This window comes from Cherax quadricarinatus, chromosome 79 (genome assembly GCF_038502225.1).
Source record: "Cherax quadricarinatus isolate ZL_2023a chromosome 79, ASM3850222v1, whole genome shotgun sequence".
NCBI classification, from domain to species: domain Eukaryota; kingdom Metazoa; phylum Arthropoda; class Malacostraca; order Decapoda; family Parastacidae; genus Cherax; species Cherax quadricarinatus.
This window is the reverse complement of record NC_091370.1, coordinates 7,676,210-7,694,643: the sequence shown is the minus strand read 5'-3', so window position 1 is coordinate 7,694,643 and position 18,434 is coordinate 7,676,210. Positions and strand designations below refer to the sequence as shown.

The 18,434-nt window shown below is 37.0% G+C and overlaps 1 protein-coding gene across 5 annotated transcripts in view; it reads left to right on the top strand.

Annotated features, from left to right (window-relative positions):
• The window catches only part of LOC128702756 (luc7-like protein 3), a 121,840-nt gene that overhangs the window by 51,879 nt on the left and 51,527 nt on the right, over positions 1-18,434 (top strand). For 4 of the 5 annotated variants that reach the window (XM_070101889.1, XM_070101888.1, XM_070101886.1 and 1 more), the window contains exons 8-9: positions 354-409; positions 16,739-16,864. In XM_070101889.1, coding sequence (XP_069957990.1) covers positions 354-409; positions 16,739-16,764 — 82 coding nt within the window. In that variant the 3' untranslated portion in view covers positions 16,765-16,864. Of the gene's footprint in view, positions 1-353; positions 421-16,738; positions 16,865-18,434 lie in introns of all 5 variants that reach the window. The other variant, XM_070101887.1, reaches the window with a different exon arrangement.

Sequence of the window (18,434 nt, the reverse complement as noted above, 5' to 3'; positions counted from 1 at the left end):
GTGTGGAAGTGGATATGTTTGAAGAGTGGTTTAAGATAATTATAAGTATTGGTAATATTAACACTGGCTGTCTCCACCAAGGAATGTTGACCTAGAAAAGAAAAAAAAAAGTTCACTATCACTGTCTTGCCTGAGGCATGCTGACATTACAGCTCAAATGCCCCTCCACAATGCAATATCCCCACCCCCAACTTCAGTTTAGGCACTGTACTTCCCACTTCCAGGATTCCAGTGTGGTTAACTGGTTTTCCTGAATCCCTGCATAAATCTTACTTTGCTTACACTCCAACAGCATGTCAAGTCATTAATAGAACAGAGAATTTATTAGCATAATCCTTTTTGTTTTCTTTCAGACATCATCGATCACGTAGTCGTGAACATGACCGTAGGAGATACAGGGAGGAGAATGGTAATTATTAAGTAGGTTGTACTATTTAAAATTCAATGCTGAGGAGTTCATATTTTCTTTGAAAATTATAATTTCTTGGAAAACTTTTTGCATATCATAATTTTCTTTTACCACAGCCATGCCATCAAAGTGATGGTGACCCAGAATGAAAAATTCATCTTCGTTTGTTCAAAAGCTGTCCTTTAACCTTTTCAGGGTCTGTGCTGTAGATCCACGGCTTTGAGTTGAGGGTCCAAACTGTAGATCTACGCCATGAGCTCAGCTCACTCTGATAAGCTTTGAGCAGTAAATTTGAGCCTAGATATGAGAGAATACATCTATGTGGCATGTGTGCACCACATATAACAAATCTTGCAGCACAGTGCATAATGACAGAAAAACTGAGACCGTAATTTTCAATTAAAACAGCGAATTTGCAGTGTTTTTTCGTATGTTTTTTATAGTTGTATTTGCAATTTCTTGGTCTCAATTGATAGAATGAAGATATATTACAGAAATAGAGATGATTTTGATTGGTTTTAGCACTGGAAATGGCTTGAAACTGAGCTCAAATTAGAGGAACTGTTAAATTTTTGCCAGTGTTCAAGAGTAAACAAATGACCTCACACGTCTAATACACACCAGCTGGTGGGTCTAATATACGTTCACAAATGTGGTGATATTATTTATACAATTATTACAATATTGCATAACAGTAAATCTTCTATTTTTTGGTTTGAATAAAAATTCATTATGTTAATAAAAAATAAAAATGGAATTAATTTGTAAAGCCTCAAAACATAACTAATGAACAGAGGAAATGTTAGTTTAGTGCCAGGAATGCCTGCATTGTTTATTCTGGACCCTATTTTGAAATTGGAATATTTTGAACTTTGCATTAAATTGGCCAAATTACCATTTTCCAATCACTTTATTTTGTAGTTGAAACGGTTGATGTGGCGATTTATTGTGCTCAGTCGATAGAATAGAAGTACGTAATACTAGTGAAATAGCTAAGAATTTGGTAGACTGGAATAATGTAATTGGCCTAAAATCGGAGTCAAAGTCGGCAAAATCGCCGATACATAAATAGCGCTGACACATCAAAATTCGCGAGAGCATAATTTCGTCAGTTTTCCATCAAATTTCACACTTTTTGTTTTATTACCTTCAGAAAAAGATTCTCTACCATTTGATAAGAAAAAATTAAATTTTTTTTTTTTAATTCTTGGACCCTGGCGCACACTTCGAAATTTGGCCTCTGGACCCTGAAAGGGTTAAGGTGCCCTGTGGCCTGGTGGCTAAAGCTCTTGCTTCACATGGCAAGAGTAGAAACACTGTGCGTGTTTCTTTATACCAGTTGTCTATGTTCCCCATCAGTAAAGTGGGTACCTGAGTGTTAGTCGACTGGTGTGGGTCGCATCCTGGAATAAAACTGACCTAATTTGCCCAAAATACTCTGCATAAAGAGCTGCTTTCTATATAGTAGTACGTCATTGATGCTAGCTAGGCCTGCATACCATGTACATGTACGTGTAGAAATAAAGATCTTCACTGAAGCAGGGTGGCCCAAAAAGAACAACAAAAGTTTCTCTTTTTAACTTTAGTAATGTATAAATGAGAATGGGTTATTAGCCCTTGCTCCCGGCAATTTAGTCGCCTCTTATGACATACGTGGCTTACGAAGGAAGAATTCTGTTCCACTTCCCCGTGGAGATAAGAGAAAATAAAGAATAGAAAGAAGTAAGAAAATAGAAGAAATCTCAGAGGGCTGTGTATATGTATGCTTGTACAGTGGTACCTTGACTTACAAGTTTAATTCGTTCCATGACCGAGCTTGTAACTCAAATTTTTTTTTTTTTAACCGTTAAATGGTCCAAACGTATGTATACGTTTTTTCAACATCTGAAAGTATGTAAAAAAATGTAGATCATCTTTTTTGTTTTACATTTGAAAACGTGTAAAAAAAACCTTTTATCTACTTTTTTTTTTGTTACATTTGAAAATATGTTAAAAAAAGTGGATCTACTTTTGTAGCACTATAAATTTGAACGTCGATTTGTTTGGACTGTTTAACCCTTTGACTGTCGAAGGGCCCAATCCTGAAGTTGCTCCTGGTGTCGCAAAATATTCGAAAAAAAAAAAAATTATTTTTTCTTATGAAATGATAGAGAATCTTTTCCCGATTGTAAAGACACCAAAAAAACGAAATTTGATGGAAAACTGACGGAATTACGCTCTCGCGAAGTTAGCGACTTCGGCGATATTTAACCCTTTCAGGGTCCGTCCCGTAGATCTACGGCTTTACGTTCAGGGTCCAAACCGTAGATCTACGCCATGAGCTCAGCTCACTCTGATAAACTGTGAGTGGTACATTTGGGCCTAGATATGAGAGAATACATCTATGTGGTATGTGTGCACCACATAAAACAGATCCTGCAGCACACTGTGTATAATGAGAGAAAAAAAATGAAATCATGATTTTTCGATTAAAACAGCAACTTTGCAGTGTTTTTTCGTATGTTTTTTATAGTTGTATTTGCGATTTCTTGGTCTCATTTGATAGAATGGAAGACATATTACAGAAATAGAGATGATTTTGATTGGTTTTAGCACTGGAAATGGCTTGAAACAGAGCTCAAAGTAGCAGAAATGTTAAATTTTTGCCGATATTCAAGAGTAAACAAACGACCTCATACGTCTAATACACGTCAGCTGGTGGGTCTAATATACATTCACAAATATGGTGATGATATTTATACAATTATTACAGTATTGCATAACAGTAAATCTTCTATTTTTTGGTGTGAATAAAAATTCATTATGTGAATAAAAAATCAAAATGGAATTTCTTTGTAAAGCCTCAAAACATAACTAATGAACAGAGGATATGTTAGTTTAGTGCCAGGAATGCCTACATTGTTCATTCTGGACCCTATTTTGAAATTGGAATATTTTGAACTTTGTGTTAAATTGGCCAAATTAACAATTTCCGATCACTTTATTTTGTAGTTGAAACAGTTGACTTGGCGATTTCTTGTGCTCAATCGGTAGAATGGAAGTAATACTAGTGAAATAGCTAAGAATTTGGTTGATTGGAATAATGTAATTGGCCTAAAATGGGAGTCAAAGTCGGCAAAATCGCCGTTTCGTAAATATCGCTGACACATCAAAATTCGCGAGAGCATAATTTCGTCAATTTTCCACCAAATTTCGTACTTTTTATTTTATTACCTTCACAAAAAGATTCTCTACGATTTCATAAGAAAAAATAACAAATTTTTTTTTTGAAAATTCTTGGACACTGGTGCGTGACTCCAGATTTGGGCCTTGGACCCTGAAAGGGTTAAAAATCGGCAATTTCGCCCACTTTGAGCCCTATTTTCGGCTAATTCCGTTATTCCAGTCAACCAAACTCATAACTATTTCTTCAGAACTCTATTTTTTCTATCGATTGAGCACAAGAAACTGCCCATTTACCGATTTCAACTACCCAATAACATGGTCAGAAATTTGCAATTTGGCCAATTTCACGAAAATTAAAAAATACGACAATTTCAAAATAAGGTCCAGAATGAACAATGCAGACATTCCTGGCTCTAAAATAAGATTTTCTTTGTTCATCAGTCATGTCTCCATGTCCCTGTGATATTACTCTTGCTTTTTATTTTGAAATTTTATTCAAACAAAAAATAGAAGATTTACTGTTATGCAGACTACTGCAATACTGTAATAATTGTAAAAATTACATCAACCCATTCATGACTGCATATTAGAATGGCTATTTGGACATTTATTGGACAATGACATCATTTGTTTACTTTTGAACATCGGCAAAAATCAAACATTTCCTGTACTTTGTGCTCCATTTCCAGGTTCTTTTTATAGTAAAATTAATCAAAATCACCTCCATTTCTATAATATAGTTTCCATTCTATCAAATGAGACCATGAAAACGAGAATACAACCACAAATACTATACGAAAATAGACCACAAAGTCGGCATTTTAATTAAAAAAAACGGTCGGAGTTTTTTTTTTCTCATTATGCACTGCGTGCTCCAGGATTTTTTTTATGTGGTGCACACTGACCACACAGACCCATTCTCTCACATGTGGGCCTACTAGCTTTCTCCTGCCTGATTTGAAGCCGCTAGAATTTATGAGTATATATACGTCAAACACGGTACCTCACAAACGTATATATACGGCCGCGACAGTCAAAGGGTTAAGGGTTAATAACAAGTCGGCTGTCTCCCACCAAGGCAGGGTGACCCAAAAAGAAAATTCCCAAAAAGAAAATACTTTCATCATTCAACACTTTCACCTAACACACAATCACTGTTTTTGCAGAGGTGCTCAGAACACAACAGTTTAGAAGCATATACGTATAAAGATACACAACATATCCCTCCAAACTGCCAATATCCTGAACCCCTCCTTTAGAGTGCAGGCATTGTACTTCCCATTTCCAGAACTCAAGTCCAGCTATATAAAAATAACCGGTTTCCCTGAATCCCTTCACTAAATATTACCCTGCTCACACCCCAGCAGATTGTCGGTTCCCAAATACCTTTCGTCTCCATTCACTCCTATCGAACATGCTAACGCACGCCTGCTGGAAGTCCAAGTCCCTTGCCCACAAAACCTGCCTTACCCCTTACTTCCAACCTTTTCGAGGATGACCCCTACCCTGCCTTCCTTCCCCTACAGATTTAAACGCTCTCCATGTCATTCTACTTTGATCCATTCTCTCTAAATGACCAAACCACCTGAACAACCCCTCTTCAGTCCTCTGACTAATACTTTCATTAACTCCACACCTCCTAATTTCCACACTCCAAATTTTCTGCATAATATTTACACCACACATTGCCCTTAGACAGGACATCTCCACTGCCTCCAACAACCTCCTCGCTGCTGTATTCACAACCCAAGCTTCACACCCATATAAGAGTGTTGGTACTACCATACTTTCATACATTCCCTTCTTTGCCTCCATAGATAACTTTTTTTGACTCCACATATAGCTCAATGCACCACTCACCTTTTTTTCCTCATCAATTCTATGATTAACCTCATCCTTCATAAATCCATCCGCCGACACGTCAACTACCAAGTATCTGAAAACATTCACTTCTTCCATACTCCTCCTCCCCAATTTGATATCAAATTTTTCTTTATCTAAATCATTTGATACCCTCATCACCTTACTCTTTTTTATGTTCACTTTCAACTTTCTGCCTTTACACACACTCCCAAACTCGTCCACTAACCTTTGCAACTTTTCTTGAGTCTCTCCCATAAGCACAGTATTATCAGCATAAAGCAACTGTGTCAATTCCCATTTTGTATTTGATTCCCCATAATTTAATCTCATCCCTTTCCTGAACACCCTAGCATTTACTTCTTTTACAACCCCATCTATAAATATATTAAACAACCATAGTGACATTACACATCCCTGTCTGAAACCTACTTTTATTGGGAAGTAGTCTCCCTCTCTTCTACACACCCTAACCTGAGCCTCACTATCCTCATGAAAACCCTTTACAGCATTTAGTAACTTACCACCTATTCCATATAGTACTTGTAACATCTGCCACATTGCTCCCCTATCCACTTTATTATATGCCTTTTCTAAATCCATTAATGCAATAAAAACTTCCCTACCTTTATCTAAATACTGTTCACATGTATGCTTCAATGTAAACACTTGATCTACACATCCCCTACCCACTCTAAAACCTCCTTGCTCATCCGCAATCCTACATTCTGTCTTACCTCTAATTATTTCAATTATAACCCTACCGTACACTTTTCCTGGTATACTCGGTAAACTTATTCCTCTATAATTTTTACAATCTCTCTTGTCCTCCTTTCCTTTATATAAAGGGACTATACATGCTCTCTGCCAATCCCTAGTTACCTTCCCCTCTTTCATACATTCGTTAAACAAAAATACCAACTGGACTTGAGTCCTGGAAATGGGAAGTACAATGCCTGCACTTTAAAGGAGGGGTTTGGGATATTGGCAGTTTGGAGGGATATGTTGTGTATCTTTATACGTATATGCTTCTGAACTGTTGTATTCTGAGCACCTCTGCAAAAGCAGTGATAATGTGTGAGTGTGGTGAAAGTGTTGAATGATGATGAAAGTATTTTCTTTTTGGGGATTTTCTTTCTTTTTTGGGTCACCCTGCCTTGGTGGGAGACGACCGACTTGTTGAAAAAAAAAAAAAAAACTGCTCCAACACTGCTTTTAACAGTTTTGTCATGATCCTGTCAGTTCCAGCTGCTTTACCTCCTTTCATTCTACGTAATGCCTCACGCACCTTTCCCACACTCGCATCCTGTTCTTCACTCCTAAAAGATGGTATACCTCCCTGGCCAGTGCATGAAATTACCGCCTCCCTTTCTTCATCGACGTTTAAAAGTTCCTCAAAATATTCTCGACATCTACCCAAAACCTCCATCTCCCCATCTACTGACTCACCCCCCCCCTTTTTTTTAACTGATAAATCGATTCGTTCCCTAGGCTTTCTTAACATGTTTAACTCGCTCCAAGTTTTTTTCTTATTTTCATTAAAATTTCTTGACAGTGCCTCTCCCACTCTATCATCTGCTCTCCTTTTGCATTCACCACTCTCTTCGCCTTTCTTTTACTCTCCATATACTCTACTCTTCTTATAACATTTCTACTTTGTAAAAACCTCTCATAAGCTAACTTTTTCTCTTTTTATCACACCCTTTACTTCATCATTCCACCAATCACTCCTCTTTTCTCCTGCACCCACCCTCCTATAACCACAAACTTCTGCCCCACATTCTAATAGTGCATTTTTAAAACTATTCCAACCCTCTTCAACCCCCCACTACTCATACCTGCACCAGCCCACCTTTCTGCCAATAGTTGCTTATATCTCACCCGAACTTCCTCCTCCCTTAGTTTGTACACTTTCACCTCTCTCTTACTTGTTGTTGCCATTTTCCTCTTTTCCCATCTACCTCTTACTCTAACTGAAGCTACAACTAAATAATGATCTGATATATCAGTTGCCCCTCTATAAACATGTACATCCTGGAGCCTACCCATCTAATAAATTTTCCTCATTGAAAAGTCATTAATCCGTTCCAGCCCCAAAAAAACCACCCCAGAGGCAGGAGAAAGTACTCCATTGTAATGCCAATGTCAACTCTTCGGCTTATTTATCTATCAGAATTGATCTGATATTACATAATAAATACTGTAAGTAACACAGAAACATGATTCAGTATATACTCTAGAATGAATAAAATAGGCCATAATATGGCACATAAAATCATTACTGCTCCTTCCTGTAACGTGTTCTTTGGTCCTGGGTAAGGGAAAACAGAGGTTTTGAGAGGCTAACTGCACTAGATCACTATTGCAGTGATATATGAAGATCTCGTAAATAAGTTATTGACTTATTTCATGAAGCCCACCATTTATTATTGAAGTAAATGCAATAATATTGACAGGAATCATAAAAAAAATGATTGTTCTACAGTTGTCTTGCAGAATATTGGAAACATTCCATATATTTTGGGATTTGTGTGGGAGTAAAGGGCAAGATATTTTGCAAATGTCAAAAACTTAGCAAGTTTTTTTTTTTTTTTTTTTTTAGAATAAAGATAATTACACGATTACCTCCAGTGAGAACACTGCAGTAGCATTATATTACAAGTACCAAAACCACTTTTCATTGTGCCATTTAGGCTGGGGTTCTTGCTGAATGTCATTTTCAGTAAATGTTTTTTTTTGTTTTCAGTAAAAAAATTTTTGTTCATAACTCAGATTTTGGCTTGCAACTCAAAGCAAAAAATTGACCGAGTGATGGCTTGTAACTTGGAAAACTCGTAACTTGGGGCACTCGTAATTCAAGGTACCACTGTACATGCATGTGTAGTGTAACGTAAGTAGAAGCAGCAAGATGTACCTGAAATCTTGCATGTTTGTGAAACAGAAAAAAGACACCAGCAGTCCTACCATCATATACAGTAGACCGTTATATTACATGGTTTTATTTGGCACATTTTAGTTACCGCACCATTGAAAAATTGCAACACAATTTTATACAACACTTCATAATATTAACTTAACACAGTTTGGTTGGTGGGAGGAGAAAAAATTTGGAGCATCGCCTGTGGGATACTTCCCCATCTCAGGCCTCTACCTGGCTATGGGTTAGTCCATTGAGTCAACGGGGGATTGAGCTTAAATCACTTAATTGCCATATCTTGTATCTGGTAAGCTATCATGGCTGGGGAAAGTTTTGGCCTTCTGTAGTTGATTTTTTCAGTGGTTTTTCCTTGCTTGAGAGTTAGGTTCAGGAAGTTGTTCACCTGGGAAGGAGATTACCAGGTGATGGTTTTGAAGATATGAATGAAAATGATGTGAATAAGCTCTTAGAAGGTGGTGATGACGACGACGAGAGTCCAGAGGAAATGTTTGCAGAGCTCAATGCACAGATACAAGGGAACCACATAACAGAAGAAGATGAAGAAGATCCTGAAGAAAAACAGTTAACATTGCAATAGTTACTTGAGCAGTTCCATGTGCTTTGAAATGGGGTCTAGACCAGCTGATGATGCATTATCGTCAGCTGTATAAAGAACTGCAGGGTAATAGAGCCCAGAGATCCATTACAGAATTTATGCACACTCCAATACAACCATCAACTTTAGTACCATAGCCTCTACCATCTATTTCTGCCGAGAACCAACAACCATCCACCTCAGCTCAGTAGGGCCAAACCATGCATCTCCATTCTCTTCACAATCATCCACATGCACCTGCTCCCACAATTTAAGGTAAGAAATACTATTATTTCTGTTGCATTTGTAGTCTTAAGCAGTAAAAACAAAATATATCCTGATAATGAACTACAATTATGTACTGACTTTTATTTTTGTAAGATCTTTTAGTCTAAAAAAAAGTTTTGGCTTTCTGGGGTCTCCTAGGAACATAACCCTATTTTTTCCTTAAGTTCTTCAGTTTATCTAACAGTTTTTAACCTAGCATGGCATTCTCAGGAATGTAGCCACTGTGTAATATAACGGTCTACTGTAAAACGATTACAGGAGAAATAAAGATATTATTATTATTATTGTCTTGGCAATATGTTTTTCTTTCATTGGTTCCCCATTCTGTTCCTTTGGTGATTATTAGCTTTTCAGACAAAAGTTATTATTAGTGACATTTTACTTCTATAGTAATCTCTCTCTTTAAGATCGTCAGTCATCAATTTATATATTATTTTTTGTAAACTTGAGCAGCAGACCATCAAGTGCAGTACAGATATGCCCTGCTTATTGTGTTTGCAAAGTGCAAGTTTTCTTAGTGACTGTACATGAACTAGGTAATAATTTCACTTAGAATATGTCTGTGGGTTAGCAGTCTTTTCTAGTGGTTCATCATTGCTATAGCAGCTTCTAATAAATCTGGAAAAATAAACTTTCGTATCCAAATCTTACCAGAAAAAAAAATTAATCAATACCATTTTTCCAGTGATTTATTATAGAACCTTAATTAACTGAACCTTAGTTAACCAAATGATTCATTGTTGTAAGGGAAATTTATTTTCTTAGAGGAATGTATTACTAGAGGCTACTAACATTTTATTTGAGCAATTAATATACAAGATTTGCCAATGATTGATAGGGAAATTTGTGCATCCCATGAATAAATATTTGCAATACAGATATATCACGTGGTAAACCAAGGGTAAACACTTGAAAGGTAAAAAACTGTTGCCCTTATCTTAGTGACCTCAGGCTAGTTTCCTAACTCCAGAACAATACTTGGAAAAGCTGATTGCATATTCGTACAGAGTCTGGAAGGCATTTTTTTTTTATTGAGAATTGATAAAAATGATCAAAGGTAAGGAGAACACTGAAGATTTTAAATCAGTTGCTAAACTATTGTCTTGACCAGACCAGAGGCGAGACACCCTTCACAGACAAATAACAGAGATAGGAAACTAAAATGCTCTTTATGCAAAATAGAGAAGTTCAAAAGGAAGAAAATGCTGGTTAAGATTTTTTTGTTTTTGTTTTAACATTCCAACAATTTCCTATTGAGGTAGGGTGACCCAAAAAAGAGTAAACACTTTCACCATAATTCACTCTAATACTGTTTTGCTAGAAGCATGCAGACACTACAGTTTAGATGCTCCTACAAATTCCAAATATCCCCACCCCTCCTTCAGAGTGCAGGCACTGTACTTCCCACCTCTAGGACTCGAGTTGGGCTAACCAGTTTTCCTGAATCCCTTTACAAAATATTGCCTTCATCTCACTCCCACAATATCCATTTGCCTCCACTTACTGTCAAACATTCTCACACAATCCTGCTAGATGTTCAAGCCCCTCACACAACCTCCTTAACCGTTCAACCTTTCCTAGGTTGACCCCTTCCCTGCCTTCCCTCCACTACAAAATTATACACTCGAGTCATCCTGTTTTGTTCCATCCTCTCTAAGTGTCCAAACCACCTCAGAAAATCAATGTAAACCTAAAATATTTTTTATTTACAAAATCTAAATAAAAATCCTGGGGTGAATAGACATGTAATTCAGTGATCTGTATTGATGCTGTACAGTGTTTAACTCATTAGTGATACAGCCCTCTTGTTGGTGGAATGTTGTACCTGTATTTTTAAAATTACTGTTTACTAGATATTCACAAATGTACCATACATTAAGTAGGAAACTTTAGACAGCATTTCTGTATAGCCTGGGCAGTTGCAAAGTCACAATTCCAGTACCGACTTGATAATCACCTAGGACATTGAGGATCAGTTTCATTTTCAAAGCACGGGTTGGTTGTAGAGTTTTTCAGCCACTCTGTTGTGACTTTAATTCTTCAGCAGTGCACATTTTGTGACTAAATTGTACCTAACAAATAAGAACCAAACACAGCTTCACCAGTCATTTATCAAAGAGAAATGGATGTGTGATGTCACCGTGGTTGTTCAGTATACGTATTTATAGATGGGGTTGTAAGAGAAGTAAATGCGAGGGTCTTCGCAAGAGGCGTGGAGTTAAAAGATAAAGAATCACACATAAAGTGGGAGTTGTCACAGTTGCTCTTTGCTGATGACACTGCTCTTGGAAGATTCTGAAGTGAAGTTGCAGAGGTTGGTGGACGAATCTTGTTGTGGCTAGCTGGTCTAGTGTCTAACGCGACGGGTTGGTGGATGAATTTGGTAGGGTATGTAAAAGAAGAAAATTAAAAGTGAATACAGGAAAGAGTAAGGTTATGAGGATAACAAAAAGATTAGGTGATGAAAGATTGGATATCAGATTAGAGGGAGAGAGTATGGAGGAGGTGAATGTATTCAGATATTTGGGAGTGGACGTGTCAGCGGATGGGTCTATGAAAGATGAGGTGAATCATAGAATTGATGAGGGGAAAAGGGTGAGCAGTGCACTTAGGAGTCTGTGGAGACAAAGAACTTTGTCCTTGGAAGCAAAGAGGGGAATGTATGAGAGTATAGTTTTACCAATGCTCTTATATGGGTGTGAAGCATGGGTGATGAATGTTGCAGCGAGGAGAAGGCTGGAGGCAGTGGAGATGTCATGTCTGAGGGCAATGTGTGGTGTGAATATAATGCAGATAATTCATAGTTTGGAAGTTAGGAGGAGGTGTGGGATTGCCAAAACTGTTGTCCAGAGGGCTGAGGAAGGGTTGTTGATGTGGTTCGGACATGTAGAGAGAATGGAGCGAAACAGAATGACTTCAAGAGTGTATCAGTCTGTAGTGGAAGGAAGGCGGGGTAGGGGTAAGCCTAGGAAAGGTCGGAGGGAGGGGGTAAAGGAGGTTTTGTGTGCGAAGGGCTTGGACTTCCAGCAAGCATGCGTGAGTGTATTTGATAGGAGTGAATGTAGACAAATGATTTTTAATACCTGACGTGCTGTTGGAGTGTGAGCAAAGTAACATTTATGAAGGGATTCAGGGAAACCGGCAGGCCGGGCTTGAGTCCTGGAGATGGGAAGTACAGTGCCTGCACTCTGAAGGAGGGGTGTTAATGTCGCAGTTTAAAAACTGTAGTGTAAAGCACCCTTCTGGCAAGACAGTGATGGAGTGAATGATGGTGAAAGTTTTTCTTTTTCGGGCCACCCTGCCTTGGTGGGAATCAGCCAGTGTGTTAATAAATAATAAAAATAAAATGGATTTGATAGGGTGGTGGGGGGAGAGGCAGTGTGTTAGAGAGGAGGGTAAGGTTAACACTAAGACTAATGCATTTGGTATGCCTGATAGTCTTGGCTCACTCTACTAAACACTGTTATTAGCCTATCTTTCATGCTTCCTGCCTTCCTGCTTTCGTTATTGCACACTACCACTTTCTCCATTTATTCACACCACTTGATACCTCTGAATTGTTTGTACAACTTCATATTATGTGAGCTGGCTGATAATTCAGTAATCAACGGAGAGGGGAAATGTTAGCCCACATCACTCACTGGTATGTCATTTACTGCTTTCCACAAAAATACAATGTTTTTATCCCCACTTACTCTTATTTTTTTTGTCTTGTGCCCTCTGTAACCTCTGTTACTGCATTTTGAGTCTTATCTACCACTGTATTTGAAAAATAAATGGGAGGTAGAGAACTTGATTAGTTTTTTTGTAGTGTGTTGGCTACTCTGCTAATTTTGGTTGCATCAGTAATGTATTCACACGATGTTCTAGATGTCAATTCGACAACCAAAATCGACGACAACTAAAGCAATTTTTCCCATAGAGAATAATGTAAATAGAATTAATTCATTCCAAACCCCAAATGACAGTACATATAATATATTAATAATGTACTAACTACTACATAAAACAATGTATAAAATTATACAGCACAGGGAAAGTAAAAATTAATACTAAATGGAAATTTAACTGAAATACTGTACAGTAAATGAAAATGTAACTGCCCCTTACCTGTCAAGAGTAGAGCTAATGGCATACTGAAAGCAGGAGGTGGAGGAGAGGAGGGGGATGTTAATGCTTGGAAGGAGAGTCGCCTATTAATATGTCAGGCGACTGTCCTTCTGGTGTTGTTTCTCTTTCTCTCTCTCCCCCAGTAACACCTTGTTCTGGCTCTCTGGTTCTTTTGTCTCACTAAAAACCTGTGCAGTGAGGTTTGTTTCAGTTTCCATTTAAACACTTGTCTAAATTAAGACGTAACACTGTTACGGTACGTGTTAGAGAGATGGATGGCCACTGGTTTGTTTGGATGGTATTTTTCAGCAAACTCCTGCACTTCACACCATTAGCACACATTTCATTGACAAGTGCAATGGGCACATCGTCCCCATTGTCCAGTGTGCATTTTGTGAGCACGTGACCTGAGCCACTTTGTCCCATTCTGTACACTTGAAAACTTGTCTGTCGACATCCAGGAGAACGTACGAGAGCCAGGATGTTTTTTCTTGAACACCTCATTTAAAAACTGATTTACAGTGGACCCCCGCATAACGATTACCTCCGAATGCGACCAATTATGTAAGTGTATTTATGTAAGTGCGTTTGTACGTGTACGTTTGGGGGTCTGAAATGGACTAATCTACTTCACAATATTTCTTATGGGAACAAATTCGGTCAGTACTGGCACCTGAACATACTTCTGGAGTGAAAAAATATTGTTAACCGGGGGTCCACTGTATTTGAAAAGTAATTCATTTGATAACCGAGGTTTGGCTGTATTTAGTGAAGTGAGGAGAACTGAGTCACACATGCCACATGCTTAGGTACAGTAGATGGTTGGTGTAGGTATTGTCACTTTCTATTTTCTCAGTTTAATTTAGGCACAAAAATGTGTTTTTTCTTTTATGAGTTTTGATACAATATTGTGTCTTAATTAACTACAAAAAGGCTAATTCTTTCGTATAACAGTTAATAGATGAGCCTGTTTTTCTTTGTATCATTTCTGAACGTATTCAACTGATTATGGCATCCAGTGTTCTTTTAGCCCCTTAACCCTTTCAGGGTCCGTCCCGTAGATCTGCGGCTTTACGTTCAGGGTCCAAACCGTAGATCTACGTCATGAGCTCAGCTCACTCTGATAAACTGTGAGTGGTAAATTTGGGCCTAGATATGAGAGAATACAACTGTGTGGTATGTGTGCACCACATAAAACAAATCCTGCAGCACACTGTGTATAATGAGAGGAAAAAAACTGAGACCGTGATTTTCGATTAAAACAGCGACTTTGTAGTGTTTTTTCGTATGTTTATTATAGTTGTATTTGTGATTTCTTGGTCTCATTTGATAGAATGGAAGAAATATTACAGAAATAGAGATAATTTTGATTGGTTTTAGCACTGGAAATGGCTTGAAACTGAGCTCAAAGTGGCAGAAATGTTAAATTTTTGCTGATGTTCAAGAGTAAACAAACGACCTCACACGTCTAATACACACCAGCTGGTGAGTCTAATATACATTCACAAATGTGGTGGTGATATTTATACAATTATTACAATATTGCATAACAGTAAATCTTCTATTTTTTGGTGTGAATAAAAATTCATTATGTGAATAAAAAATCAAAATGTAATTCATTTGTAAAGCTTCAAAACATAACTAATGAACAGAGGAAATGGTAGTTTAGTGCCAGGGATACCTACATTGTTTATTCTGGACCCTATTTTGAAATTGGAATATTTTGAACTTTGTGTTAAATTGGCCAAATCACCAATTTCCGGTCACTTTATTTTGTAGTTGAAACAGTTGACTTGGCGATTTCTTGTGCTCAATCGATAGAATAGAAGTAATACTAGTGAAATAGCTAAGAACTTGGTCGACTGGAATAATGTAATTGACCTAAAATGGGAGTCAAAGTCGGGAAAATCGCCGATTCGTAAATATCGCTGACACATCAAAATTCACGAGAGCATAATTTCGTCAATTTTCCATCAAATTTCGTACTTTTTGTTTTATTACATTCACAAAAAGATTCTCTATCATTTCATAAGAAAAAATAACAATTTTTTTTCTTGAAAATTCTTGGACACTGGGGCACCACTTCAGATTTTGGCCTTGGACCCTGAAAGGGTTAACTGTGGCATTCATGGAAAATTTTTTTTATATGGAGCAAGGTTTTGAAAAAAATTCTTATAGAATGAAAGAGTGCATTTTTATCATTTCAATAAGACTAAAATTAGTGGAATCTGATAAAAACATGATTTTATGGTGTATTGAAGTTGGCAGAAAAAGACACTCATTGACAACAGTGGAATGTGCTAGAAATATTTGTTTTATATTTTATTAATGCCAAATTATGATTTTTTTCATTTTGTAATTGCTTTTAATTTTTAACACTATGTACACACATTGCTTATACAGTGGTATCCCGAGTTTGTCATAATTCGTTCCAGAAGGCTGTTCGAGTGCTGTTACTGAACGAATTTGCTCCCATAAGGAATAATGTAAATTAGATTAATCCGTTTCAGATCCCCGAAAATACACTTACAAAAGCACTTGCAGTAATACACTTACATAATTGTTCGAGTTGGGAACTGTACGAAACTCACGGTACCACTGTAATATTAGGCGTGTTTCAAGATGTTTTAGCACTTCAGACATGGGATAATAATAGCCTGACATTACTCTACCGGGAATAAACAGTATTTACTGGTGATGTAATTAATTATTATATTTGTTGTACTACTTTGGTCTTCTAACACTGTGTATAAGGAATACTTGTAATACAGTTTTCCATAACTTAGTGTGCTTTGTGGTAGAATTCTACTGTTAGTATCATGAAATGGTAATTAATTTGGAATAAATGAGTCATCTTCATGCTACTTGCACACCCTGTTAGCCAGTGGTGGAACAGCAGATCCTGATTTCATTGTTTACTAATGCTAGTTGGGTGTAATGTTGGACACAGTCATCACTTGTGCAGTGGACCATGATGTACTGTGTGGACTCTTCGTGCCTTAGTTTTTTTTTTTTTTTTTTTTTTTTTTTTTTATAGAGGTATGAAGAAATTGTAGAAGACCTAAAGAGTTGTGCTGAGGTTAAAAATATTGGGAGGTGGCAAATTTGAAGGCATGAAAAATTGTGCATGCTAGTACATTGGATACACACACATCACTTGTGTTAAGGGCGTATGATGTAATTAAGTCTGCAATCCTGGTAAATTAGTGAGGTGAAGCACTGAAGTAAATTATGATGTACGTATTTACTAAGAGAGAGAGAGGGGGGGGGTAGAGGGAGGGAAAGGAGTTTTGTAGCCATCTTGTCGTATATCCATATACAGTATTATGTCTGCTTTGCAGAGAATATTACTGATGGTGATTACTTATCGATTGATTTTATTCGTGCACCATAGGGCACATACGACCACGTGACTACTGATGGCAACAGGGCTTAGGGAGGAAACCGAGAGGGGGACGTGGAGAGGCGAGGTGGATGAACAGGGCATGAAGGCTTAAGCAGTGAGTGATCTCCATTTGAGGTAAGTGGCAACAAGTTTGTATTTTTTCTCCTGTACAGGGTCTTCACCAGGTGAGTGGATAAGGTGCATTATTTACCTGTCAGGATCTTCTGCCAGTGCTTCCTGCTAACCTCGAATTATTTATCACATATTAAAGCAGTATTTGTTTTAATTTTATTTTTCTTTATGTATACACTATCTCAATGTATTTGTAACAAGATGAAATAATTATAGGTTCTATAAATGCTGTATTCCTAGTTTCTTGAATATGTATGTGTAGCCAAATTTGGAGTTTTCGTTTTTGCAAGTACAGTATAGACTTCTGTAAATGTTTATTTGTATCACAGGAATGGTTTATACCTAGACAGGACCTTAGCAAATCATTGTTTTTAAGAGTAGAAAATATTTGGTTCTGGAAAAATTACATTATAATTCATACCATGTTACATTCAGAAGGCGACTATCAGCATAGTGCACATTATATGCAGCTATAATATTTTGAGGGTTCTACTCAAGGTTTTGCTTTCATTGCTTGTGTATACTCTCCAAATTAACCTAGAGGAGCCAATACACTTCACACATTTTAGGTGTATTGTGTGTGCATGCACTTGTGTAATTTACAAGAATGGGGAGAAGTTCTAGCTCATGGTCCCACACATTAACTTTTAACTGACAGTTGTTACAGTTGTCTTAACTATTGAAACTCTGTAAGGTATTAACCTCAGTACCATTGCCCAGGTCCTACCACTTTGAATATCCTTGGTCTTATTTGGGTATAATGTCTGTGTGTTGTTCTGTTTTCTTTTGTAAAAATCCTATTCGTGTCAGTTTTGTCTGTGCCCCAGAGTATTGTCTATTATTTTCTTTCTGGCTTTTCATTCTTTTGAAGACAAGAAGCCTGAGAGTATTATTTCCTCATGGCTCATTTCTACCAACTTGGCACTAGTCTAGATGCACTCCTTTTAATTTAGATATTTTACTCTCTGCTAAATTAGGTTAGAGTTGTGCCTATGATTATTTTGATAAGAGTGAATAGGAGATAACTACTTGTATTTATAGAAAGTTATTCTCTTTGCTTATATAGTGTTCAGTGTTTAGCTTGTCAAATAGTTTTTGAAGCTTTCGTTGGTTGTTGTATATTCTACCACCTCCTTTCTCACATTTTTATATTGTTTTCATTATTTTTTGTGAAAATTTTGTATCCTTGTAAAAAATTTTCTGCTATTTGTTTTTATAACTTTGTATTTTGGTTGATGGCACTAAAAAAAATTTATGCATATTATCTTATGATCATGCGTGTTTTTTTATCGTATCGATTTTTTTTTCTTCTAATCCATCAAGAAGGGCATTTTCAGTGCTGATATTGTTATAACTCATTTCTCTCTTCCAAGATTATTTTTGTGTGTGAATTTTCTTTTATATGTATCTAGTCTAACATTGTCTATAGCATTTTTAGTATTTTACCACTTTTACACCTGATGGCTATTTTAAAATGCTTCTAAATTTAAGTTCCATCATATGTCTGTTGCTCCATTTGTTTAGTTTATCCGGGTTTTCCAGTATTGATTGACAGTAAATTTTATTACTTATT